The 26673-nt window shown below is 36.3% G+C and overlaps 1 protein-coding gene across 2 annotated transcripts in view; it reads left to right on the top strand.

Moving 5' to 3' along the window:
• Window positions 1–26673, top strand: part of LOC131056095 (protein SLOW WALKER 2) — a 136544-nt gene that overhangs the window by 15539 nt on the left and 94332 nt on the right. For both annotated transcript variants that reach the window (XM_057990434.2, XM_057990435.2), the window contains exons 3-7: window positions 3282–3401; window positions 3877–3952; window positions 11664–11732; window positions 12066–12146; window positions 16478–16549. In XM_057990434.2, the coding sequence (XP_057846417.2) occupies window positions 3282–3401; window positions 3877–3952; window positions 11664–11732; window positions 12066–12146; window positions 16478–16549 (418 nt within the window). The remainder of the gene's footprint in view (window positions 1–3281; window positions 3402–3876; window positions 3953–11663; window positions 11733–12065; window positions 12147–16477; window positions 16550–26673) is intronic.

Below are 26673 nucleotides of genomic sequence, written 5' to 3' on the forward strand. Positions count from 1 at the left end.
CTTGTTCACCCTCTGGGAGTAGCTATGGTGAACGTATTATTCATGGGAGTAGCCATGGTGGTAGTCACTATGTGACTTGGTTATTCAGAAGGAATCCTCCCTAGCTAAGAAGGAGTGTTTTTGTGTAGTTATGTCGGATCCCTTCTAGGGCTGACCTAGTGCACAAAATGCCAAGTGGCTTGTAGACCTTGGCATTTGGATATCTCAGTTGTATGAGTCTAATTTGGGGCAGGCCCTATTTGGGCGAACTACTTGTGTGTAACTTGTGATTAAGTTAAATGTAACTTGCAACTAAGGGAGTCTCATATGTAACTTGTAATATATAGATTTGACCCTATCCTTGGTGCCAAAAGTATATGGCCGACTTGAGATCTATCAGGAGGTATTGACTCATATATATGCAAGGTCATGATTGCATCAATAGCAATGAATTCAATAACCTGAAGATCATGTAGTGTGCTCGGGGGTGATGATAAGAGCTTATCGTCTATGGTTGGGAAGGCAACAGATCTGATGTTTGCCTGTGGTTAACGAGCACTGCCATAAAATCAACAAGTGTAGCATGCCCAAAATATAGGTTACAATATCCTTTCATAATATTCATCAATATCAATCATCAGAAACAACAATCTTTGATATGTTTTCAGCCCATTCTATGTTTTAGTAGAGGCATAACAAGGTTGACCAAGAAATGGATTGGTCTGTTTAAAAAGAGCTTTAACCGAAGTGTTCAGTGACATATGAGGGAAGTAATTGGCTTTAAACCACCAATATATCTTTCTAGGAGTAAATTCACCATGACATGTGCACAACATTTTGCAAAAAACACAATCCCCAAACATGTGCCACATTTTGACACTCCTCTTTAAAAAAAGGAGTTAACTACATGAGAAAGTGGCTGAGGTTAATGGGATTATGACAAAATTGCTGAGAATATAGAAATGCTTCAAGTGAGGAACAGACTTTGAAAATAGTGCTCCATAGATATTGTCGGGAAGAATGGGCAGCAGATTGAGAATTAAGCCTAAGTTTTTTGAGAATTGTATTTTTATCCTAGTATGAGTGATAAGAGAAAGTTCAAGGCTTTTGTGGTAGATTATGGAAGGTTGTGGCAGAATAGAACATACAAATTTGAATATATTCACATATTGATATACACACCATAAGTCATAACACATTAAAATTATCATTATGTGGCATGCAACAGTCTTGTATTCTGTACATATATGTCTCAGATACAATCTTCACTTTAAATCAATCATTCTTCTATTCCTTATTTTATTTACTAATATATATTCTCTTCTCTGTATTTGATATCTTACCTTTTATGTCTTTTTCTATGTTATACTCTTCTTCTTTTTCTTATTTCTACTTATATCTAGGTACATCTATACAAAGAAGTGCGTCTCTTGTGCTTGATATGCCTTTTGGAGGTGTTATTAGCTGGCTGAGTTTGCCATATTTTACTTGTGGTAGGTTTATCTTGTTCTATTCTTCATAGTTGGCTTTGTGCTACCAACAGATGGAAAAATCCATAAGAGGTAAAACAAATCTTAACACCATTTTCAAATATGTGTCATAACCCTTACAGCTCAGCAAGTTGAAAGAATATGACAAATGGGTAAAATCACCAACAAAAATCTGTGGTGTTACAGTAAAGCCCTTTAAACCTAAAGTTCATTTAGTTGATGGATGATAACTTTTTTTGTTGATGGATGAGAACTTTTTTAAAGTTCATTTGGTTGATGGATGAGAACCTTTTTAAAGCTCTGGCAATGACTGCACAATGGATACCACAAGTCAAAAGTAGCTTCTTTTTTTGTTTTCTAACAGTGGTTTTCTTGCAATTCTTGAAGCCCTATTTTTTTTTTCAAAAACCAATGTGTGTTCAACATGATTATGGTTGGGGGTCAGGAATTGCCCAAGTAAAATTCTTCTTGAGTGTTTGTTTGAAACTGCTGGCACTCAAAAAATTAGGCATAATTTGTCTAAACATTCTCAGGAAAAGCACCTAAAACTCAGATGCATTGCAAAGTTGACGGGTAGACTCAAAATGGTGTTTGTTGGTATAGGCCTTTTTTGATCCCCTCTTTTATACTTCAGCTGTTACAAGTTTTCCAGAAATCTAAAAAATAGTACATACCAATGTCATTTTCTTTTAGTTCACCTGTGCAGATTTTGATTGTTTCATTGAGAAACCCCTTCAGTAGAAATTTAGAATGTACAATCAAGAGGTTTTTTTTGATAAAAAACAGAAAAAATACAGGCTTTATGAGCAGGAGGCTAAACTGGCAAATTCTTTTTGTTGTATCTTGAGCTTCACTTGGATGATTTGAGGGAAATTGGAGGCTACAACTGCTTTTTTGATGGTTCAGGATCCCATGGTCTGGGCAAAATTTGTCCATGATATACACTTTTATCTAGTTATTCATGTCACAGATGCCTTTATACACTTTAAATCCCTTTCAAACACATGGTGGATGCACACAGGATTCAAAGCCAAAAGCTTTTAAGTTAGCTCACCCATGAGACAATTAATTGGTACAAATTTGTACTAAGTAATTTCCATAAAATATCTATCTCGCAAAATAGAAGTAGATAACCCTAAGTTTAAGATAAAACCAAGAAAGCTGAAAATCATGCTGTAAAAGTAGAAGCTTTTTCAAATTAAATGTACACTCAAACTTGGAATAAAGATAAATCAAACTCATTTTTTTTTATTACAATTTGAAATTACAGGTTGAACAATTAATTAAATGCTAAAGAGTAACAATTAATAACACATTAACATTTGTGAGGATCTCTAGGGCATTCTCTCTATAGCAGGTCAATGAGAAGAAAAAGTGATGTGCTGGAAGTTGGTAGCATGATATGAGTTGTATGGAGTAGTGATATGAACTTATTAGAGAGATTTTGCATTTGTCTATACTAAAGGTATTTCCGGTAAAGTAAGGAAATCAATGACAACTTATAAAATATCAGAATATTTGTGTTGAATTAATGTGTACTCTTTAGATGTTTCATAGAAAGATGCAAATATGAATTCACTTTGGAATTTAAAATTATGTCACATCTATAAATTTTCTATGATGTATATATATGGCTCTGTCCTTGAATTTTGTCATTTGATGCTATAGAGAAGATCATGAATTAAATTGGGATAGAGTTTTTTTCTATTGATGTCTTGACATTATCTGTCTCACCTGTTTTTAGTAAAATATAGATCAATTAAACACAGATTCAAAATATCATCTTACTGATCATTCTCTTATTTGGGCCAGTTTGCTACCAGATAGAAAACTGAAATATTTGGGGCAGCATCCACTTCATGCTCTTGTGGAGTCAAGAGATGGAAATTCACTTCTGCTCTTTTGGTACTGGGAGGACTGCCTAAAACAGAGGTATCTAGAAAGTCAAATTTATATGTTTGTTCTTTATGATGCTTATTTGTCTCATGCATTGTGGATTCCTCAGCTTCTAAACGATTAATGTTTTTCTTTTATAAGCATGAATTGCACAACTATATATTTTTTAATTTTGTTGTGGACAAAATATTTGTGTTATTTAACCTCATTGGCATATATTTTTCTCTTTAGATGATAGAAATCATTATTGTGTATTCCATACTACTGTTGAAAAAGTTAAACCAAAAGATACTTGACTATCATCTGCTGTGTGCAAGGTCTCTCTATATGCATATTTTAAGAGCTACAGTTCATTTAGATACCATATGTGCAGTTGGATATTGCATGGATATTGCAAGGTCTCTATATGCATATTTTAAGAGCTACAGTTCATTTAGATACCATATGTGCAGTTGGATATTGCATGATTTTGTAGAACATGTCTATAGAATAATTTGTCTAACCGCTGCAGGTTTGAGCGCTTTGTGATTGCTCTGGAAGAGGCTTCCAAAGATTCACTATCATTTTTGAAGGACAAAGCATTGAAGGTAATGAGGGGAGACCATATTTTTCTTTTGTTGACATTATAATTAATTTGTAAGTGTTGACTGGCATATTTATATCCTATTTCTATAAACTATGTGCTCAATGATATCCGTGAAACGTAATTTCTAACCAGTTTTGTTTCTAGTATCTGCTTACATTACCAAGAAGTCCTATTCTGTTTTTGGTCTTGGCTAAAAATGCTGTATTTGTTATTTTCTCTATGTTTTGCCTTTGATTTTTGTAAATTTATTATGTTTCATTTTATGTCTATTAGTAGCAGCTTTTGCTTGATCTTGAATGTTAGAACTTTATGGTGGCGATTTAGCTTGTTGTCGAAGGCACATTGTTTAGGTTTTATCTCAAATATGGATTTCAACTACAATAGCATTTTTGTAGCGTTGGTGTGAATGATGTCATCAACATGACATGTGAACTTGGCATTGGTGAACTGCTCTACTTTTAACTCTTCCAATCTGATTACAATCATTTTTGAAAATAGGAGAAATGTATTATGAATCTAAACATATTCATGTCACACAAATGAGTTAAGTTGTGGCTCACATAAATTTTAACATCGAAGCTTATGTTTCCATTAGTTGAACAATGGGATGTTAATTCATGACATCAATATATGATGTTCATCCTGAGTCAAGAAAACAAATGGAGGTTGGGAATGCCAGGTTGGTTGATGGGTAGGGGCCAACCACTTTAGATGCTGATCAGTACCATCGGCTGTTTTGTTGAAATGGTTTTCATTTCTTTGTGAGGGTGCGTAGTTCCTTTCAAGGTTCCAAAAATCCATAGTCCTTATTAAGTATGGCTCTTATGCTTAAGGTCAGCTGACTGGAAGAGATTCTCCAATCTAGCTTTTCCCTGTTGCATGAAATTTGCCCCATTCATTTTCTGATTCTGGATGCATCAGTCCATTGCTTTTTCTTCAAATTTCCTATTAGGAGTCGGATCAAGAGGAAAGGATTTTAGAACATTGACCACACTCTATAATTTCAAGTTTAGTGAGGATAAAAGGCATTTGCCTCCACCAATGATTGTTTGCTTGCAAGAAGTTACATGATATTGGCATCTCTAATTCTTTCATTATTGCGATGATGATGGTCTATGAGATGGCTTTTGGTTGATTCTGGGCAAGCCATGGTGTCAACTTTCTATGGCTTTTCTAACAATACCATTGAAGTCAAGTAGGCTGCCCACGACCCCCTTCCTGCTTCGTTTTGTTATTTACATGGATGACCTTGTGGACATTCTCTGACAACATTCCTTGATTTGGTTGTATATTTTGTCATTTTCTGATTCCTATATTTCTTTTTGCTGATGATGTCCTCCTTGCTCGCTCTCCCAAAAATGCTCAATTTTTTGAGGGTTACAATCTTGTTTTTAAACTGAGCAAAACTAAGGGCATGGTATTTGATGCATATCCAACATATCCATTTGGTCATTACTGTTCTTTATGGTTCTAATAGAAGTATATCTAGCTCCAAAAAGAAATAGGGAATTTAGACTTTCTAGCTCCCAGCACTCTTGGAAGAAACCAAGAGATACCTCACGTGTTCGATGTTTTAGATGTGACAAGTTTGGTCACCATGCTAAAGAATGTCAGAATAACCCTAACCAAAGAGAAGCCAACCTAAATGAAGTCTCAAAACAAAATGATTACTTCTTATTCATCTCTGCTCTGTCTAGTAGTATTCCTACAGATAGTAATACATGGCTAATTGATAGTGGTGCTTCCAGACACATCACAGGTTACTGTGATCATCTTTCAGACTTAGTAGAAAAGGATACTAGCCTTCAGGTGGTAATTGGTGATAACGCTCGTTATTCGGTAAGAGGTTCTAGCTCTACTTCTTTAAATTTAGACTCTGACATCTCTCTGCACCTTAGTGACATCTTGTTTGTTCTTGGAATTAAAAGAAACTTAATTTCCATTTCTACTCTAGAAGATAAAGGTTATCAAATTGCATTTTCTGAGGGAAAAGTTCTTGCTTGGCCTAAGAAATCTAGTTTTAAATCTGCTCGTGTAATCGGTAATAGATATGATAGTCTTTATAAGCTCTCTACTAACCCTATTCAAGCCCTCATTAATGAGGCTCCTGAATCCTGTGAGCTATGGCATAGAAGACTTGGACACTTGCACTATCAAGCTCTTCCCTCTCTTGAAAAATTAGTCAAAGGTATGCCTAAACTCAATCAAATTCATGATAACACTTGCAAAGGTTGTGCTATAGGTAAAAATGTTAAAAGTCCTTTTCATAAAAGTGAAAATAGAGCTAAAGACAAACTAGATCTTGTTCACTCTGATTTATGCGGTCCTATGTCTATAGCATCTCCTAGTGGATTTCTTTATTACGTAATCTTCATAGATGATTTCTCTAGGAAAACTTGGATCTACTTCTTGAAATCTAAAGAATCTGATGAAGTCTTAAGTAAATTTAAGGAGTTTAAGGCATTAACTAAAAACTCCTCAGGTAAAAGAATTAAATGTTTAAGACCCGACAATGGAGGTGAGTACACCTCCAGTAGTTTTTATGATTTTTGTGTTGAGTTAGGAATTAAGAGGGAGTTTTGTGTTCCATACAACCCTAAACAAAATGGAGTTGCTGAAAGAAAGAATAGGACTATTATTGAGGCTGCAAAGGCTATGATTCACGATCAAGACTTACAGACCTTTCTATGGGCCGAGGCTTCCAGAACATAGTATATATCCAGAATAGATGCCCTCACCGTGTTCTAAAGAACATGACCCCTGAAGAAGCCTTCACAGGATCCAAACCAGACATCAATCACCTCAGAATGTTTGGAAGTCCTGTTTATGTTCATGTGCCCAAAGAAAAGTGAACCAAGTTGGAACCCTCCGGAAAGAAAGGCATGCCAGTCGGTTACAGTGAATCCTCCAAGGCATTCAGGATATACATCCCAGGTCAAAGGTATGTTGAGGTAAGTAGGGATGTTACATTTGAAGAAGATATTACTTTTAAGAAATCAAAAGGTTCTTGTGTTATCAATGAAGCTAATGACAATCAAGATATGAATGTTGATACTAACCCTGAGATTCAGAGGGAGCTTGTTGATCCTCCTCCTCAAGATGATCATCATGATCCACCAGAGCCCATGAATCCCATCGATATTCCTAGTGACATTGTCGTTACCAAAAAGAGGCCTCTTTGGGTAAGAACCACCATTCAAGAAGCCAAAAGATTTGCAGCTCCCAGTGGTACCTTCCGTGAAACTAAGAGACCTCAAGTATTCTCCAACTACGTTGCATTAATGTGCAATCTCATTGAAACTGAACCTTGCAATGTTGGAGAAGCCTTGAATCATCATGCCTGGAAGCTTGCCATGGATGAAGAGTACCAGTCAATCATCAAGAATGATGTTTGGGATATTGTGCCCATACCCAAAGGTAAATCTGTTGTTTCCTCTAAATGGTTATTTAAAATTAAACATAATGCTGATGGTAGTATTGAAAAATATAAGGCTAAATTTGTAGCTCGTGGTTTTTTTCAAAAAGAAGGCATAGACTATGAAAAAACATTTGCTCCTGTTGCTAGATATACTTCTATTAGAACAATAATAGCTATTGCAGCTGCTAGAGGTTGGAAGCTACATCAGATGGACATTAAGACTGCCTTCCTTAATGGTGTCATTGAGGAAGAGGTCTATATTGAACAACCTGAGGGTTATGAGATTCAAGATAGATTAACTCATGTATGCAGGTTGAAGAGAGCTCTGTATGGCCTTAAACAGGCTCCTCGTGCTTGGTATGAAAGAATTGATAAATACTTGTTATGTATAGGTTTTTGTAAGAATGATGCTGACTCTAACATGAAATGCTAATTCTAGTTCTGTATGTGGATGATTTATTTCTTACTAGTAAAGATGAACTTATCATTAGATGCAAGAAAGAACTAGCTTCAGAATTTGAAATGAAAGACTTAGGTGTAATGCATTATTTTCTAGGTCTAGAAGTATGGCAAAGATCTAACGAAATTTTTCTAAGTCAAGGAAAGTATACTATTGACATTTTGAAAAGATTTAGAATGATGGATTGTAAATCTATGTCTACTCCTATGGAATCTAACTTAAAGAAGTTAAGTGTTTTCTGTAGCTAACTCTGGTTTTGCAGATCCATCAGAGTACCGACAGTTGATTGGATCACTGATGTATCTAGTTAACACTAGACCAGACATATGTTTTGCTGTGAATGCTCTCAGCCAGTTTATGAGCATGCCTAAACATGTTCATCTTGTTCCAGCCAAGCACATCCTAAGATATTTGCGAGGCACAGTTGGTTTTGGGCTGAAGTATCCACTTAACACTTCAATAACTTTAGAAGGTTATTCAGATGCAGATGGGCTGGAAGCATTAAAGACAGGAAAAGCACCTCCGGTATTTGTTTCAGCTTGGGATCTGCAGTGATCTCTTGGGCTTGCAGAAAACAATCCTCAGTGGCATTGAGTACTGCTGAGGCTGAGTATATTGCAGCAAGTGTAGCTTCTAGAGAAGCATTGTGGCTTCGTAAGCTTCTTGCTGGGCTGTTCGGTCAGCCTTGGGATCCCACAGTTATTCATTGTAATAATCAAAGCTGCATCAAAATGTCTATCAATCTAGTGTTTCATGACAGGTCAAAACATGTGGAAACTCATTATCACTTCATTCGAGATATGATGCAAAGAGGCGCTCTTCAACTGAAGTATGTCAGCACTGATGAACAAGTTGCAGATATCCTTACCAAGCCTCTGTCCAAAGTGAAGTTTGTGTACTTCAGGGACAGACTCGGTGTGGTAGAAAATGAAACCCTAATTGAGAGGGAGTCTCAATCTCAGTAATACATTGTGTTGTATTTAACCACCCTCTGCAGGCAATGTATGGTGGTATTGTAATCTTCTCAGGGAGAAGTGTAATTATTAACCATCCTCTGTAGGCAATGTAAGATGGTATTGTAATCTCCTCAAGGAGAAGTGTAATTATTAACCATCCTCTGCGGGCAATGTAAGATGGTATTGTAATCTTCTCAAGGAGAAGTGTAATTGTTGACCATCCTCTGCGGGCAATGTAAGATGGTAGAAAAGATCCTCTCCACCCTTTGCGGGCAATGTAAGGTGGATCCAGTCTATGCTTGTGTGAAAGCTTGAAGATTATATTATGTAATTCCATTCTTTGCTTGTGTGCAAGATGGAAGATTATAGTTATGTTTCTCCTCCCTAGTTAAGAGGGAGTGTTGATATTAATTAGAGAATGGCGGATTCCAATTGCCTTGGGCAACATTGGAATCCGCCCAAAAGGGGCTGGCCCCTTTTCCCTCAAAACGTGTAGGGCAAAGCCCTATCCCTCACGCTACATTAAACCCTCACCTCACAACTTAACACTCAACGTGTTGTCAAATAGGGCCGACCCTATTCATAAGGCACTTAAGGAGAATAATTAAAGTTAATTAAAATTAAAGATGACCTAGCTAAGGGGTTTCGTTCCTCATATAAGTAAAGGTAAGAATTCATTGTTAATCATTCAAGTCAATCTGCTCCTTCATCTCATGCGAAAATCTTCTTGCTTGCCTAAATGCGAACTTCAGTCATCTGCAATTACAACAACCTTCATCTACCATTAGGAGGTGCGAAATCCATCTTGAGGTGTTAGCAAAATCAGTGAATGCACAGCGAATTGCTTGGAGGTCTGCCATTTATGTTATGCACAACAAATTACTTGAAGGACTGCCATTTATGTATGCACAGCGAATTGCTTGAAGGTCTGCCATCTAGGTTATACATAGCGAATTCCTTGAAGGCCTACAATCTAGGGTAAGGGAGCAGCAAGCGATTGTTGAAGGCAGTCACCTCAATCTGTCATACCTCTTGTGATAGCAACATCTGAACCTGCAAATACATGAGATAAGTGTTGTAATGATTACATAACTATAATCCATAATCAGATCTGAGGATCTTTTCTCGTTGGGTTTTTCCTCCTAGGAGGTTTTCCCAGGGTAACTGTGTCTTGCTCTCAATTTGTTCATTTCTATGTTGTCATTAATTCCAATTTCTTTCAGTTAATCAAACTAATTAGAAACGAAATCTAAATTCTAAGTTTATATCAATCTGAAAGTGTTAAAATCAACACATATATGTGTATGTATGTATGTATGTACACACACATACACACACATGTGAATACGTATGTATATACAGATACACACACACACACACAACATCCTGGTCGGCGATCCCAAATATAAGTGCGTAAAGTTAATTCTCAGTGGCAGTTATCCTTAACAAATCCTAACTGTAGCGCTTCAAAAAGCCACAATTTAATGAAGGATCAGTGGGTAGTTTAGAGGAGACGCCTCTTTTGGAAAGGAGACATTACCATTGGAATGAGATGTGGCTATTCACTTCTCTTAAGGCTGTATAAGGCCAATCTTCATTTGGGAAAAGGCATCGGTCAGATAAGTGATTCTGAAATCTGAATTGAATCCAGAAAAAGCAGCAATTTACATCTTACAAGTAATTGGTATGCAATAGGGATAAGTCTATTGTTAAATTATGGAATCTCCTATGAAGTCTTTAATTTATTTATTAAAGTATTGGAAACTGGCAAGGAAACATAATAGGAAGATGCAGGAGTACGGGTCCCCTCAATTGAGTAGACACCCATTGAGTTGGTTGCTTGTGGGCCAAGGGGTCGGATTGACTTGCTTGGTTGTTCAACACTCTTGGGCTTAATCGTGGATGATAGTCTCTCAGCATCCTATGGTGCTTTCCCCTCAAGTTTCTAATATGGTTGAAGCTATAGTGAAAGAATATTCTTGCAAATAAATTACTATTGTGTAATCTAGTGAACGAATACTATTGTAAATAAATTGTATTGTTGGATTTGTTACTTTTTGAGCCAAATTAGGTATATCCCAAAAGGGGACATTATAGGACTTGGCCAGAGATAGGACTCAGGAGTTTGGAGAGTTCTGGAGAGTACTCTCAGTGCTCAAACTATGGTGCCATGTGACTTACAGAGGAGAACGCCAATATAACAGTGTCTCTGTGTAATGCATTAATGATCAATCATATACAAAGTTTACTTGGTTTGGAGTCTTGCATAGTCTTTTTGTTTTGTGTTCCAAATTGTATTTTTATCTTGAAAATCTGTGTATGAATTCTGTGTGCTTTGAGGGCTTATATGCTTATCAATAGGTTTTTTTAAAATTTATTTGGACTTCCATGCACCACATCTGGGATCTGATCTCGTTTTAATCAGAACTTATTTTTAATAGTATAGTCGATTCATTTATGAAATGTTTGTATTTTATTTTTCCTCCATGAGTTCATTTAGGTGCATGAGTAATCATATTATTTTACTGTTTACAGCTTCAATCTTCTGGTCATGCCTGATAGTCTTTTAGAATGTCGATCAGAATAATTTTTGCACTGAAGTATTTGTGCAGTGTATTATTGTTCCTCATAACATGCTTTTGTTTTTGAGTATCTCTGATTGCTATTAGTTGTCTTCAACATATAATTTTCTTTTATAGTTTATAGACTCATGAGAGGGACTCTGTATTAACCAGAAATATAGAAAGGAAAGCTAGGCTTTGGAAATTGAAGATTGGAATAGACCATGGATTCATATAATAATAATCGTCTCTTTTTATTTTATCTTTCCATTCTAGACATTTCTAAAATTTGGATGCAAATGTAAACTTGTTTTCAGAGTATGTTTGATCTTCTGAAGACTAAACCTGAACAAGAGCGCAAGCTACTTTCATCTCTTGTTAACAAGGTAATACGATTGACAAATACCTTTTCTTGTATGCATATTCAAGCTCTTATTGTAAAATCATGTTAATTTCTCTCAAAATATTTTGTAATTAACACGTGATATTCTTGAAATTGATGACTTTGAGTTGGATGGAACATGGTGGGTCTAATAATGTTTCTTTTTGCTATGATTTTGTTGATTGTTTTTAGGATTTATTTAACATAGATACAGTTGGATTTGCTATCCATGCTTAGAACTGGAGCAATTGGATGCTATAAATTGTAGATGTTTACTTATCTTGAATGCTACAAATTGTAGATGTTTACTTATCTTGAATGCTGGAAATAAATGCAGCTTGGAGATCCAGAAAGGAAAGTGGCCTCAAATGCTGGATATCATTTATCGTGTCTATTATCTGTTCACCCTAATATGAAGGTACTACCTTACCATTTGATTTTTTGGAATGGGGCTGATAGTGGATATGCTTACTTTTTTGTAGACTTGGTTGCTTAAAGCGTAAGAGTCACAACTAGGCAAGTGAATAGCAAATTCTATTCGTTACTAAGTTGCTGGCTTGGCTTTCGGTTAGGTTCACATATGCCGGTAAGACAACTTTTTTGGGAGTTGGGCTTATCTGAACAAAAAGCATGTAAAAATCATAAATACACATATTTGCAACCATTGTTACCCATGTCTTAGGAAAAATATTTTTATATAAAAAAGAGCATTTCAAAATGATGGGTATTGGTGTGTTCCACATGCAAAAAGGTATCATTGAGACTTATCTACCATCTCATAAAATTAGCAGCAGGCAAATTGAGACTCTCACCACATTTATAACACAGGATACAATAGTTTTAGATTTTAAATAATTTGGATTTTCTAATGAAATCTCAATGTCAATTTTCTTCAGAAGTGAATAAACCCATGGTTTTATGAACAACATTTTTAAAACCATAAAATATATTAACGGTAAAGATGTTGATTTGTCTGTTACTGATCCAGCCAATAGTAGTTCCCTTTCTGATTCTGACAGCAATAGTATTTCTATTCCCTACCCTGTTCCTCCCGTTAGGTTTCACCCTGAATCTTGAGTTCAGAAGTGCATTGATTTCAGAGTTCAGTCATTTAAGCAAGGTTGAAAACTTTGTTGAGCGTTTGGATCAGAAATCAGTGAAAAAGGATGATAAATGTACCTTGTTCTGCGGTTGGTTTGATGTACTTTTTTTTCTGTCATCCTGCTATCTGAGATAAAACCTTTATCTATGATTTAGCTTGTGTCTTTTTGAAGATATGTATCTAAACTTTTGTATCTATTCTGGATATATCTAAATCTTTGTGTCTTTATCTATGATTTAGCTTGTGTCATTTTGAAGATATGTATGTAAACTTTTGTATCTTTTTGAATATATGTTGCAAGATTTCTGGAGTGGTCTTACTAGACAGGACTTGAGGAAGCTGATCATTCATGACGGATAATTTGAGGAGCATGACTGCTTCCCGATTGCACTCATCATATTTGTTTTGATCTTTTCCCGCTGCTTAAGGTTTAGTTGTACAAGTTGATGTTTCTAAACGAAACAATCATAAACAGAGACAGAAATAGAAACTATCTAAGTAACTAAAATACACTAAATGACCATTAAATAATAAATAGTAATTAAATACTCTAATAGTCTATCATACATTCACCAGCCATTTGTGTGGGGAGAAGAGAAATAAAAGAAGAAGAAAATATTGCAGATTCAAGAGAAGAATAATAGCAAACTTGGAGCACATTTAATAAGGAGTTTCTACAGCAGTTTTGAAGCAGATTAATGAAGATTTCACAAGCAAATTTGTGAGGAAATTGTGAATAAATTTATTAAAGTCCATTATTCAAGCACAAGGAAATTAACGAGGAGTTAAGGCAGATTTATTAGTGAAAGATATGACTATTCAAATGGTTGTATTAATTTCAAAGAGTTGCATCCATTCATAGAATCATTAAAGATATTAGGGCAGATCATTCAAATGGAGAAGTTGTGTGTTAAGAACAAACAATATATCAAAAATACCAGCAAGTGAAGAGAAAATTATAAAGAGTTAATTTGCAGATTGGATGAAGAGATTGTAAGAAATCTTATGGGAGATTTGCAATCAGATTTATGAAGTATTTATGGCAGGTTTATGAAGAAGTATTTATGCAGGGTTTCATGCAAAGATTAAGAAGATTTTGGAGCAGAATTATGAAGCATATTGGAGAAAGTTTTATGAGGAGATTGTGATCAGTTTTGTGGCAGATTTATGATCACTATTATAGCAGATTGGAGAAAAGAAATATAGCAGAATTTCAAGGACAAATTGAATGAGGGGTTGGTGCCTTTAGTGGGTTGGTGCTCACAAATTGAATGAGGGGTTGGTGCCCCTAGTGGTTTGGTGCCTACAAAGTTGTAAGAATAATTTATATAAAAGCATTATTGTGCCTTGGTTTTTCTTCGTAAGGGTTTCCTCGTAAATCGTGTGTTCAACTTGTGTTGCGTAATTGTTTCATCTTATGTAATTAATATGCTTATGGTATTAAGTTTGAAAAAGGAAAGGGCTCCATTGAAAACCCACAACCTCGAGAAAAATCTTTTTCTGAAACCTTAAAAGGCAATTGAAGAATCCCCTTCGACTAGCAACCTTTTGCAACTCGATTCTCTTGCTTGGTAGAGATAATTGACAATAGTAAACCATTAAATGTTATTATAGAATGGACACCAAGAAAAAATTGAGAGACCTTTAACAAAACACTCTTTGGTCATTTCTCAAAATAAGTTTTGTGACCTTTGAACTAGGATCCCCCTTAAAAGCAACATCAAAGGTTAATTTCAGGAGACAGCTGGGTGGTTTAATCCAATGGGTTTGTGCCCTTGCTACTATATAAACTTCAACACCTTTAATGGGTAATAATCATGGGTCTTGTTATTTATTAAAATTTAGGGATTTCAGCACTTCTAGATATGCAGACCATAGTACTCTAAACAGAAAGCTCTACACGAGTCACTCATCAGGAAACTCACCGATGAGTTTCAGGGAAAAGTGCGGTGGTTTTTGGACCAAAAAGTCACAAAAATGCATGAGTTAATTGATTTCTACTCGTCACCAGTAACCCTACAAACACATTTTTTTTGACAGAGAAGGGCATGCAACAGAGAAGATTGTTAAATTCAAAAAAGCGTATTGTTTTCAATGGCTTTGTTTCAATCTTGGGCCATTTTCTTTGTTGACAACGGAGAAGGGCATGCGTTTTTTTTCACACGACAGGGTTTTCCAGTTTTGAACTGTAACATGATTACAATTTCAGAGTCCTTATAATATTTTATTGTTATAGGATAAATAAAATATACCTTATAAATTAAATTTCAAAGTTTATAAAGGTTATATATATATATATAGACACACACACATTGTAAAGATAATTATTATTTATTAAGATTATTTATTAAATTTATTATTATTATTTATAAAGATTATTGAATCAATAGAAGTTACAATTGTTGAATAATAATGAATTATTTGAAAATATTCATTTAAATTTTTTAAAACTGTTCCAAAGATTTGGTACGTATCTTTTAATTCCTAGATTTGGATCTTTTCTTCTCTTGGAACTATGGTCATGTATCTTTGGTTTTGACTGTATGCTCCGTCTTGTTGAAGATATTGTAGCTTTAGTCAGATTAAACTGAAGCGCCGAAATAATACACGAATTAATATCTTTGTCTAAGATAAACTTGAGATATATATGAATTATATATCAAATGCTGGAGGTGCGATTGAATTACCATTCGATCCATGTTTGTATTGATAAACAAACTAATGGTTAGTTAGTACTTACTAACTAAACGGATTCATATGAATCGGGTTAGTTAGTAACCATTAAGACACACCGTTTGATGATTGAAGGGACACAATCGATCATGAATCGGTTCTAAGCTTCATATATATCCTCATTCGATGGAAGAATGCAATCATCGGAATCAATAAATGACTTGCATTCTTCTGCAGAAATAATCCCAGTGACCTGAATAGTCATTCGATATTACAGACTGATAACAATATCCAAGGCAGTTTATACTGCAGATCGAATACATATTATAAGTGTTGGGCATTCACGTTTAGTGAATTAATCATCATAACAGACATTACTGTACACTTACCTGCATATTCAAAACAGAATTTGATTTAGTTAACATTCATCTATATCTTTATTAAGTTCAATTTGCATTAACATGTCTCCATTGTCCACCATCTACCTTGATTTGTTATCCAAAGAGGTTCCAGTATGCCAAATATCCAGGTTTACAGGGAAATATAGTTTTTCCTAGGTAGTTGAGAGTAACCAACACATCCATTCGTAGCAACTTTACATTATATTATTGAATTTACTTAAATCATTAGCAACTTCCTTCGTCATACAAGTCATTTTACGTGGTCTTGTAATATTTTTTTACACTTGGATAAAATTATTAAGAGCTCTTAGTGACAGTTTCCTATTTGTTCAAGATTACACAGTGTTGTAAAGGTACACTGCTATTCCAATTTGATGGAAGGAAAGATAAATGGAGCCCTTTTTTCATCTTTTCTTTGCTGTATGAAATGATCATTTTATTTAACCTTTATGTGGCAAATATTATGCTAATATTATATTTGTAGTCTGAATCTAAAGAGGCAAAAGAAACATCATATTGTTGACAATACATTTTCTTATCTTCTTGGCTTATCATATTCTTCTGTTTCTGCAGGCAGTTGTGATTGAAGAAGTAGATGTCTTTACTTTTCGTCCTAATGTGGGGCTTCGGGCAAGATATCATGCTGTATGTAAATTATATTCTTATATTTCTTTGATGAAACATTGAATCTTTATTGAAGATAATGTTCTGGGAAAATGTAATGGTCTTAAAAGAAACACATGTACTTCAAGGCCCTAATAAAATGAAAGCCCATGGCCTGCACCATAATGTTTGTTATCTTTTCACTTTTCAATTTCTTGCAAAGTTGACAGAAACCACAGGTATCCCCATCCAATAATTAGGTGTGCTTTGGTTACAATCTGGTTCATTTATTTGTCTTATGATACAACATTTATGTAAAGAAGTGTGTTATATTATATACAAAATTATTCCCTATACTGAGCTAGCCAGAGTTTCAATCACCATATCTAAAAGATTAGAAATCTTCCTTGAATATTTCTGGCCCCAGTATGAAACATGCACCGGTTTCCTTGTTTTCAAATCACGTTTTGAAAGATTATTGATGCTAGCTTTCAAGTCTTTGTTTAGTGCTAGTTAGTTAGTGTGTTCCCTATTTCTTGAAGATGTTTGTGAAACTTATGACTTTTGCAACTTAAGCTTGCCCAAAATATTCTGAGTTCTGTAAATCATGTCTGTTAAGCTGGAAACTCATTTCTAATATTTTGCAACATGTCCAAAAAACTTCTGGAAACTCTTGGAGGATGGACGAAATCCTGTAAAACTTTCTGGAAACTATTTTGTTCCTATCTGAAGTTTATGATTCCTTTCCAAGAATTTATGGATAATTTTAACAGTTAGAACTTAACTCTCCAGAAGTCTGAAAATTGTAAATGTCATTCCACAGACTTCCATTGCCACTTCTAAGAGTTTTTATAAGTTTCTCGCATTTCCAGTAGTGTGCCATTAGAAGTTTACCCCAATAATTCTGCTGTTTACTGATCAAGCACCCCTGCTTTCAGTAGTTATGTATTCAATTCGTCTAAGTACTTCTTTCTTATACCTGGACAACAGCTCAAAAGTAAGAGTAACTGTTTTATTATTTTATTAAGTGTTGTGTATGTTACAGCTTTAAAATGACCAATTTTCTATATTTTATTAATATTGAATTGAAATATACACATTGAGAGAGCTACAAGGCAATTATGTTACAATGTATCATTTGTGCTTGCAATATTAAAATTTGACAGACATGACTGTTCAAAAACTAAAATGATTAGTATGACTGGCATATAGACATATTGTGACAGTACAGATACACCTACAAACATAATAACAATCAATACTAACATTACCTCACAGGCGATCAAGTCCCTCACATATGGGACAAATTTTCTTTAGAGGAGAGACTGTGACTAGGGTTATCAACTCATGATATGGTTTGAAACTGCTATTTTATAAATAAGACTTCCATTCAGATGTTGGGAGGTGTTGTGACGTATTCACACATCACCCCATTGCAGATGGGGACCCCTACTTTTTTTGCTTTCTGGGGTTTTCTTTCTAGGTTTTTATGGTTTGTTTGTTAGCCTTTGCATGCTGAGTGTTGCCAGAGGGATCACTAGGATGGCAGGCTCTGCTTGAGCTAGGGTGAGTCCACGCGGCCCCAAAATTAGGGTTTCTTTGAGAAGTCTTCCTTAGGGCCTGGTTTTGCTCTTGTTGCTAATTGTGTCTTGCTTGGTGAGTGAGTATCATCCTTGAAGGTCTGAGCTAGGTCAAGTTGGTGAGTGATGAAGTCTGGAATGTCATCTTGATCTTCAAATGCCCTGAAATTTGGCTAAGTCTGGGATGTCTTCCTGATCATGAAATTTGACTAAGTCTGGAAAATTGACGAATCCTCCAAAAACTAGATTTTGCATTATAACTCTTGAAGGTCCGAAACCACTCTCAAACATCCTGACAGTATATATGGAATATAACTTAAAGTATAAGAATTCTTATACTTGAATGTTATATTCCATACATGAATCTTGACGGAGAGACCAAAATGTCATATTTTCGCTCCTGACCCTTCCAAAGGGTCGAGCGCGAAATTCTCCATAAGACATTCTACATTGCCCAAAGTCATGAACTAGCTCATTCCCAGGCATTTGTGAAGGCAAAACACTTATTTGGAGTGAAGAAATGTGAAAATGAAGTCAGGATTTGAGCCCAAGGATGATTTTCACTCTTGACCCTTCCAAAGGGTCCAGAGCGAAATTCCCAGAAGACACCTATTCTTCACCTTGTTTGCACTAAAAGTCTTGTTCCTTAGACATGTGGTGAAGGTTTTGATATGTTCTTGCCTGTGAAGTGTTTGAAAGCATTAAAGGATGAAGATTATGACCCAAGACATGAATTTCGCTCCTAACCCTTCCAAAGGGTCCAGAGCGAAATCCACTTTTCCTCCACTTTGCTCAAGGACATGACCAAGATTGTTGACTTTGGAGGCATAGTTGATAAGGTTTTGATGCATGTTTGCCTTAGAGAGGAGGTTGAGACTTTGAAATGGCGAAAATACACCTGGGAGGAGAATTTCGCTCTGGACTTGAGCGAAATCCTCCATTTAGCCTTCTTTTGGCCTTAAAGACCTAGTTTGACCTTGCCTGGAGCTAGTTGGATGGTGGATTGTCTTGATTGCGATAGGAGGAAGTTGAATTGATCAAGTTTGAAGGAGAATGAGATGAACCTAGGTACATGAGTATATATTGGATTCCCAAAGATCCTCAAGTGGCTGATGTCAGGTTTGATCCTTGAAAATACTTCTTCTGGAGTCATATCCTTCAATACACGGTGAGGGGCATCTATTCTGAATGTATAATGCTGTTCTAGATGCTTCAGCCCAAAGATAAGTCTGCAGGTCCTGATCATGAATCATAGCTTTCGCAGCCTCAACTACAGATCTGTTCTTTGTTTCTGCAACCTCATTTTGTTGAGGGTTGTAGGGAACACAAAACTCCCTCTTGATTCCTGCCTCAATACGAAAATCATGAAAACTACCCGAGGTGTATTCACCTCCATTGTTAGACCTTAAAACTTTAATTATTTTCCCAGATAGATTTTCAGCTAAAGCCTTAAATTTTTTGAATCTACCTAGGACTTCATTAGATACTTTTGACTTTAGAAAGTAAATCCACGTTTTCCTAGAGTAGTCATCTATGAAGATTACATGATACAAGAATCCACCAGGAGAAGCAAGAGACATAGGTCCACATAAATTAGAATGCACAAGAGCTAATTTCTATTTAGACCTACTTTCACTTTTACGAAATGGACTCTTAGTGTTTTTACCCATAGCACAACCTTTACATGTATCATCATGAATATGACTAAGTTTAGGCATACCTTTAACCATCTTCTCTTGTGTAGGAAGGGCTCAAAAATGAAGATGTCCATAGCTCGCTTGACTCAGGTGCTTCATGAATGAGAGCTTGAACTGGATGAGCTGAAAGCTTATATAGGCTCTCATACCGATTCCCAATGACATGAGCTGATATGATGCTGGACTTCTTAGGCCATGCAAGAACTCTTCCCTCAGAAAATGCAATCTGATAACTTTAATCTTCCAATGCTGATATGGAGATAAGGTTCCTCTTGATCAGCTCTATATATCACTGAGGTGAAGAGAAATTCCAGAATCTAAGTTAAGGGAAGTAGTACCAAAACCTCTTATAGAATAGCGTGCATCATCTCCACTGATCACGTGTAGGTTGGACTCCTTCTCCACCAAGTCTGAAAGATGCTCCCGGTAGCCGGTGATGTGTCTAGATGCTCCACTATCAATCAGCCATGGATTACTGTCTGAAGGAACATTGCTTGACAAGGCAGAGATGAAGAGGAAATCTTCAACATCATTCTGATTTGAGACTTCATTTATGTTTGCTCCTTGTTGCTTTGGCTGGGATAAGCAGTCCCTAGCATAGTGACCGAACTTGTCACACCTGAAACACTTGATGTGTGAAAGATCCTTCTTCTTCTTCTTTGAATCAGGGGCTGGATCAGACCTTTGGCCTCTTTCTCTTGAAATTGTTCTTCTTCCAATAGCCTCCTTTCTTCTTGATGGACTGGCAGCAAGAACATGATTGTCTTCACCATGAGAGCTTTTGATAATTCCTCTTGCAGCCAGTCTTGATTCCTCTTGAATGTAATCAGCATGGAGGTGGTCAAACTTGGGAAATTTGGATCTCCCACTTATGCCTTGAATAAATCACTCCGAAGAGCGAGGAAGACCATTTAATGCAAGCATGACAAGATCCTTGTCCACAACTTCATCTCCAATGGCGCTGAGCTGATCTCTTAATTCTGAAACCTGAATGAAGTAGGTGATGACTGATTCTCCCTTTGCTATCTTGACTTGATGAAGTTGCTGCCTCAATGTTAATTTTAGGATCATCCTGATAAATTAGGATCAGACAGATGATAGCAATGATAGAAAATCAAAACAATGCACACAAAGAACACCAAAATACCCTGGGAAAACCTCCCTCTTGGAGGTGAAAAACCCAACAACTAATCTCAGATCTTTATTATGCAATAATCAGTAAGTATCTTTAGAACAGTGCTTTAACACTTGAAGCACACAAAACAGCAGTATAAGAACTTATCTGCAATATGAATGCTGATCAATAACACAATTTGCAGATCAAGAAGTATATTCGCTGTCTTAGAGAACTTCGCTGCACTTTGATTCGGGTTCGCTGACCCTAGGATGAAGTCACTGACTTTAGGGATGGCTTCGCTGTCCTTAAGAGTACCTTCGCTGTCCTTAGAATGTAATTCGCTGAATGTTGTATGTTAAGCATGAATGATGCTTTGAATATATATGAGACATAGCCTCCCAAATTACCTAGGTCGGCTTCCAAGGAGAGGAATTTAGTTACAATAAAATACTTTGTGTTTGGCGCCCAACACGTTACATTATGATTATTGCATATAAGACGTGGCTAAGGCCAAGGGCCAATTAGTCATCTAAATGGGCTAGGTTGGCCCTAGAAGGGATCCAACCTAGCTATAACATCAATACCTCCAACTCTAAAGAAACCATGACCTATTTTTTGATAATTTAAAATAAAAATCGTGGGTTCTGATTTTTTGACAGATTTTTTTAAATTAGGGGTATTCATTTTTTGGGTGGATCGTCAGGGATTTCTGCCAGTTACTCATTGACGGGTTTGAATCTTTAACAGCTTTTGAGCATAAAAAAATCAGATATTTTCAAAAATCAATGTTTGTTGTTGTAGCTAGTTTTGAACTCGTTTTCCGTGTCATTGGAGAACGGGAGGGATGACCTCTTTAACCAACATCATGTTGGAAGGGAATCAATGATTTAATGGCAAGCACTACAACACTTGGAAATAGTGGATCCTCACCAATTTTGAGTATTGGTGCCTTGACTAGATTGTCCTTGGTGCATACATTTGCCCAACTATTGCGGGTATGACGAGGACGAGTTTGATGAGCGAAATCGAGAAGTTATCATACTCATCAAGTTATTAGTCTTTGATGAGATGCTTCCAGAAGTGCCATTTGACAAGACTATTGCAAAGATTGGGACACACCTAAAGGGTCTACACGAGACATTTGACAATGGTAGAGCATTTTTCCTTAAGAATATGTTGTTCGCGATCATGATGGACGACAAGATGTCTTTGTAGGATCATCTCATGAAGACCAAAGACATTCACGATCAATTGGAGGCCATTGGTGGCAAAATGGAAGAATAGGATATGTTGGTTATCATTTTGAAAAGCTTACCATGATCCTATTAGCATTTCAGTGAAACTCTCAACATTACATCCACCAAAGTTGACTTGAAGTTTGATGATTTGTGCAAGAATCTCTTGCAGCAGGATAGGTGGAAGAAGCAATTTGGTAGCAGCAGCAAGACAACCACTGTAGAACCGGCTTTTCTAGCTAAAGACAAAGGCAAAGGCAAGTCCGCTCAACAGAAGGAACAAGGCAAATTTGAGGAGAGTTCCAAGAAAAATATCACATGTCATTATTGTGGCAGGCTTGGTCACACGAAGAAACACTGCAGGAAGTAGTTGGTTGATCAGAAAGCCAACCTGGGAGGGTCTTAGCAAAGAAGGCCCATGTTGCAGAGCATACTGAGTAGAAGGAGTCTGCCTTTTATGCATTTACGGCCAAAAGACTAGCAAACCATGTCAAATCTTCTATGTGGTACATTGATTCTAAAGCTTCTCAACATTTTACACACATGAGATATTGGTTCATTGAGTACAAGGCTTGCTTCGATTCAACGATCTTTGGCGGTAGTGAAGAGTATACCGTTGTCAGCAAGGGCAACGTTCAAATTACATCTGGTGGAAGAAATCTCATACTTTTGAATATATGCTATGTTCTGGGGATGGAGCTCAATTTGCTCTTTGTGAGACAGATTATGTGACACTGTGCACATAAGTGTCACATTGTTGACAAGGAGTCCAAGAAGACAATTGTAGTCGGGCTTGAAGATCATTGATTGTATAGGGTGGTTGATAGTGGAGAGTCTCATGAGCATGCAATGGCTGCGAATAGTTCTTCCATTAGTACCCTTTGGCATCAATGGTATGGGCATCTCAACCTATCATACCTCTCTTAATTGGCCTGAGAGAATTTGGTAGAAGGCTGGCTTGAGATTCAACAACTGACACACGGAGTATGCGGAGCTTGCCAAGCAAGGAAGCAACATTGAACTTCATTCTCAGATGTTCAAGCTTGGAGAGCATCCAAGGTCTTGCAGCTAGTTCATGCAGATGTTTGTGGACCAATTAATATTGCATCAATTACTAGTGCTAGCTATTTTCTCTTGTTTGTTGATGATTTTGGTAGGGAAATGTGGGTGTTTTTCCTAAAGGCAAAATCAGATGTTTAAAGAATTCCAAAAGTTTAAAGCATTAGTGGAAAAAGATTCAAGATGTTAGATCATAACTCTTAGGTTAGATAATGGGGGTGAATTTTGTTTCAATGAATTCACCAACTTTAGTGCTAAACATGGTGTTAAGTGTTAGCTTACCACACCCTCTAGCCCTCAGCAAAATGGTGCTATTGAGTAGAGAAATTGTACTATTACGGAGATGGCCGATTGTATGATAGAGAACAAAAATGCTGCTAAGAAGTTTTGGTTGAGGCAGTGTATACTGCAGTGTACCTTCTTAAGCAGAGTCTCGCACAGACTGTCACGAAAATGACCCTAGAGGAAGCCTGGTTTGGGAGGAAACCAAATATTAGCCATCTTAAGGTTTTTTGTTCAACAACATATGTTTGGATTTTAGATGCGAAAAGGACCAAATTGGATTCTAAAAGTCAGAAGTTGATGCTTATAGGCTACAATGACAATCATAAAGCCTATTGGCTGATTGATGTGGACACTAATCATCTCACATTGAGTCGAGATGTTGTTTTGATTAAGAAGGTGGGCGCTTTCAACTCTCTTTTCCCATCGAGAATCTTGAAGATTAGGCTCTGTAGACTAAATATTTGGGTGTTAGGCTCCCATTAGCTCCACTTGAAGGGAGGGATTCTAATGATTTCAAACTTGTGTAATCACCTAGGCACGAACCTATACCAACAAATTTTCCTTAAGACATCGATCAACATCGAGATGATTTCATTCTAGGCAGCTCAAGTCATGAGGATTGTCCTGATTTGGAAGAAGATGCTTCTACTCTTCGGCCTAAGTGGCAGGAAAAGATCTTCAATGATGTTAGGGATAATGAGATTTTGAGGGTAGATCATCCAGAGGCGAGAGCAAGCAGAGTACTGCTAATTTTCTCTTATGGCTATCATTCAGAGTGTTTATGAACCCCAAGATTATTTAGAGGCGAAAGGTAAACCTGAATTGGAAAATGCTATGGAATTTGAGCATCATAGTCTTTTGAAAACCAAATCTTGGGTTTTGTCAGTTCTTCCACCAAGAAAGAAACCCATTGGTTGCAAATGGGTCTACAAAGGAAAATACAAAGTTGATAGAACTCTTGATAAATACAAAGCTTGATTGGTGCCTAAATGGTTCTCGTAGAGAGAGGGCATCTACTATGAGGAGACCTTTGCTCCTACAACAAAGATGAGCACCATCTGGTTGGTTCTAGCCATTGCAGCGTAGAATAGTTAGAAAGTCCATCAAATGGACATGAATTGTGCCTTCCTCAATGGTGATTTGGAGGAAGAGGTATACATGATGCGACCTCAAGGTTTCAAGGTTGTAGTCAAAGAGCACCAGGTATGCAGACTGGTGAAAGCTCTTTATGGCCGAAAGCAGGCCCCCAAGGCATGGTACATTAAGATTGAGAAGTATTTGGATGCATAGGGTTTTTCAGAGAAATCCTTAAGATCCTAACTTGTATGTCAAGAGCACTAGTAGTGACATCATTCTTCTTGTCATCTATGTGGATGATATCATCACTACTGGTAGTGGGGCACATTTGCTTGAGCATATCAAATTGAATTTGTGTTAGGCTTTTGATATGACCGATTGGTTCTTTTGCATTATTGTCTCACTGTAGAGGTTTGGCAGGCAGGTGGTAGTATTTTTATTTCTTAGTTGAAGTATGCTAGGAGTTTGCTGGATAAGTTTAGGATGATAGGTTGTAAAGTCTCATCTATACCTATGGGGAAAGGGTTGAAATTATCAGCCAAGTTAATCTCACCAGTGGTGAATGAGTCAACATTCAGGCACTAGTTGACAACTTCATCTATCGTACAACCACTAGACTTGTTCTAAGTTATGCTGTGAGTTACATCTTTCGCTTCATGACAACCCCTAAGGTAGAACATTAGGTTGCAGTGAAGCATGCACGAAGATATGTGGAAGGGACACCTGACTTTAGTATTTTGTATAGCAAAAGCAAAGATTGTCGGCTGATTGGTTTTACAAATTTTAGATTGGGTAGGTTTCCTATTGATGAGAAAAAGTCTACTTCTGGTTATGTCTCTAGTCTTTGCATGGGTGCAGTCACATGGACCAATAAGAAGTAGCAGACAGTAACTCTTTTCTTGACATAAGCAGAGTATTGAGGAACTGTTAAAGTAGCATGTGAGGCAATATGGCTTCGGAGGATGCTTTCTGACATGAAAATTGTTGGTGTAAATAATTATTCATCATGGATATTATTACACTTACTTAAGTTTACTTAGGATAATGCATTTCATAGTAGTTTGGATATGAGACACTTGGGTGTTTGTGTCACATTGGGATAGTGTGTGTAGGAGAAATTCCACCTCTTATGGTGTTGATCTTGTTATTACACTATCATATCCACTTATAGTGGAGTGATAATTCCACCTTCGGTGGGTGATCCACCTCATGTGGAATATTATATTATTTCTCCTACCTACCCACACATATTTCCTACCTACCCTTGTTTCTTATTGAGCCACATGTCATATTTGTGTGCTCATACATATCCCTAGCCTTGCCTATATAAGCAGGCTCATCTACATTGTATGTAACAACAACAATTATTGATCATTTTCTATTGATGAGAATACAGTTTATTCTTGTCCCATATTATCTCTATCTTGTACATTTCATTGACCTCTTGATCTTGGCAAAATCCAACAAAAATGTCTCAAGCAAGGCCTTTACCCTTGTGTTGTGACAACCCATTTCACGAGCGAACAAAGCATGTAGAGATTCATTGTCACTTCATCAGACATCTTGTTGAATATGGACCTATAATGTTGCAGTATGTTCCAACTTAGGATCAGATTGCAGACATTCTAACCAAGTCTTTGATTTGCAACACGTTTGTAAATTTAAGGGGGCAACTTCGTGTAGTTAGTAGAATGACCATTAAGGTAGGGTATTGAAGTAATATTGTCATATTTAGCATGTAATGGTTATCTAGTTAGTTTTAGAAACTTTCCTTACTGTCTTTTGTTCACAATCATTTCTCTTTTAGAAACATCGTTTGTATTCTTCAATTAAAGAGTCTCTCACTCCTTTGTAAATAACGAATTACCATTTCAATTCATAAAGGCATAAATGCAAAAATATAAGTTAATTATATGAGAAAAATCATTTAATTATATTGCATATAAACCAAGACATAAATAATTAGCAGTATTTCATTTATAAGGAAATATAAGCTAAATTATATAATTTATCTTATTTACATTAAAAATCAGATAATATAAATATTTTGTATAATGGATTTGCTAGAAATCATATGAACTAGAGCTATTTTAAAATTATTTTCACAACGATTGTG

This window comes from Cryptomeria japonica, chromosome 2 (assembly GCF_030272615.1).
Source record: "Cryptomeria japonica chromosome 2, Sugi_1.0, whole genome shotgun sequence".
NCBI classification, from domain to species: domain Eukaryota; kingdom Viridiplantae; phylum Streptophyta; class Pinopsida; order Cupressales; family Cupressaceae; genus Cryptomeria; species Cryptomeria japonica.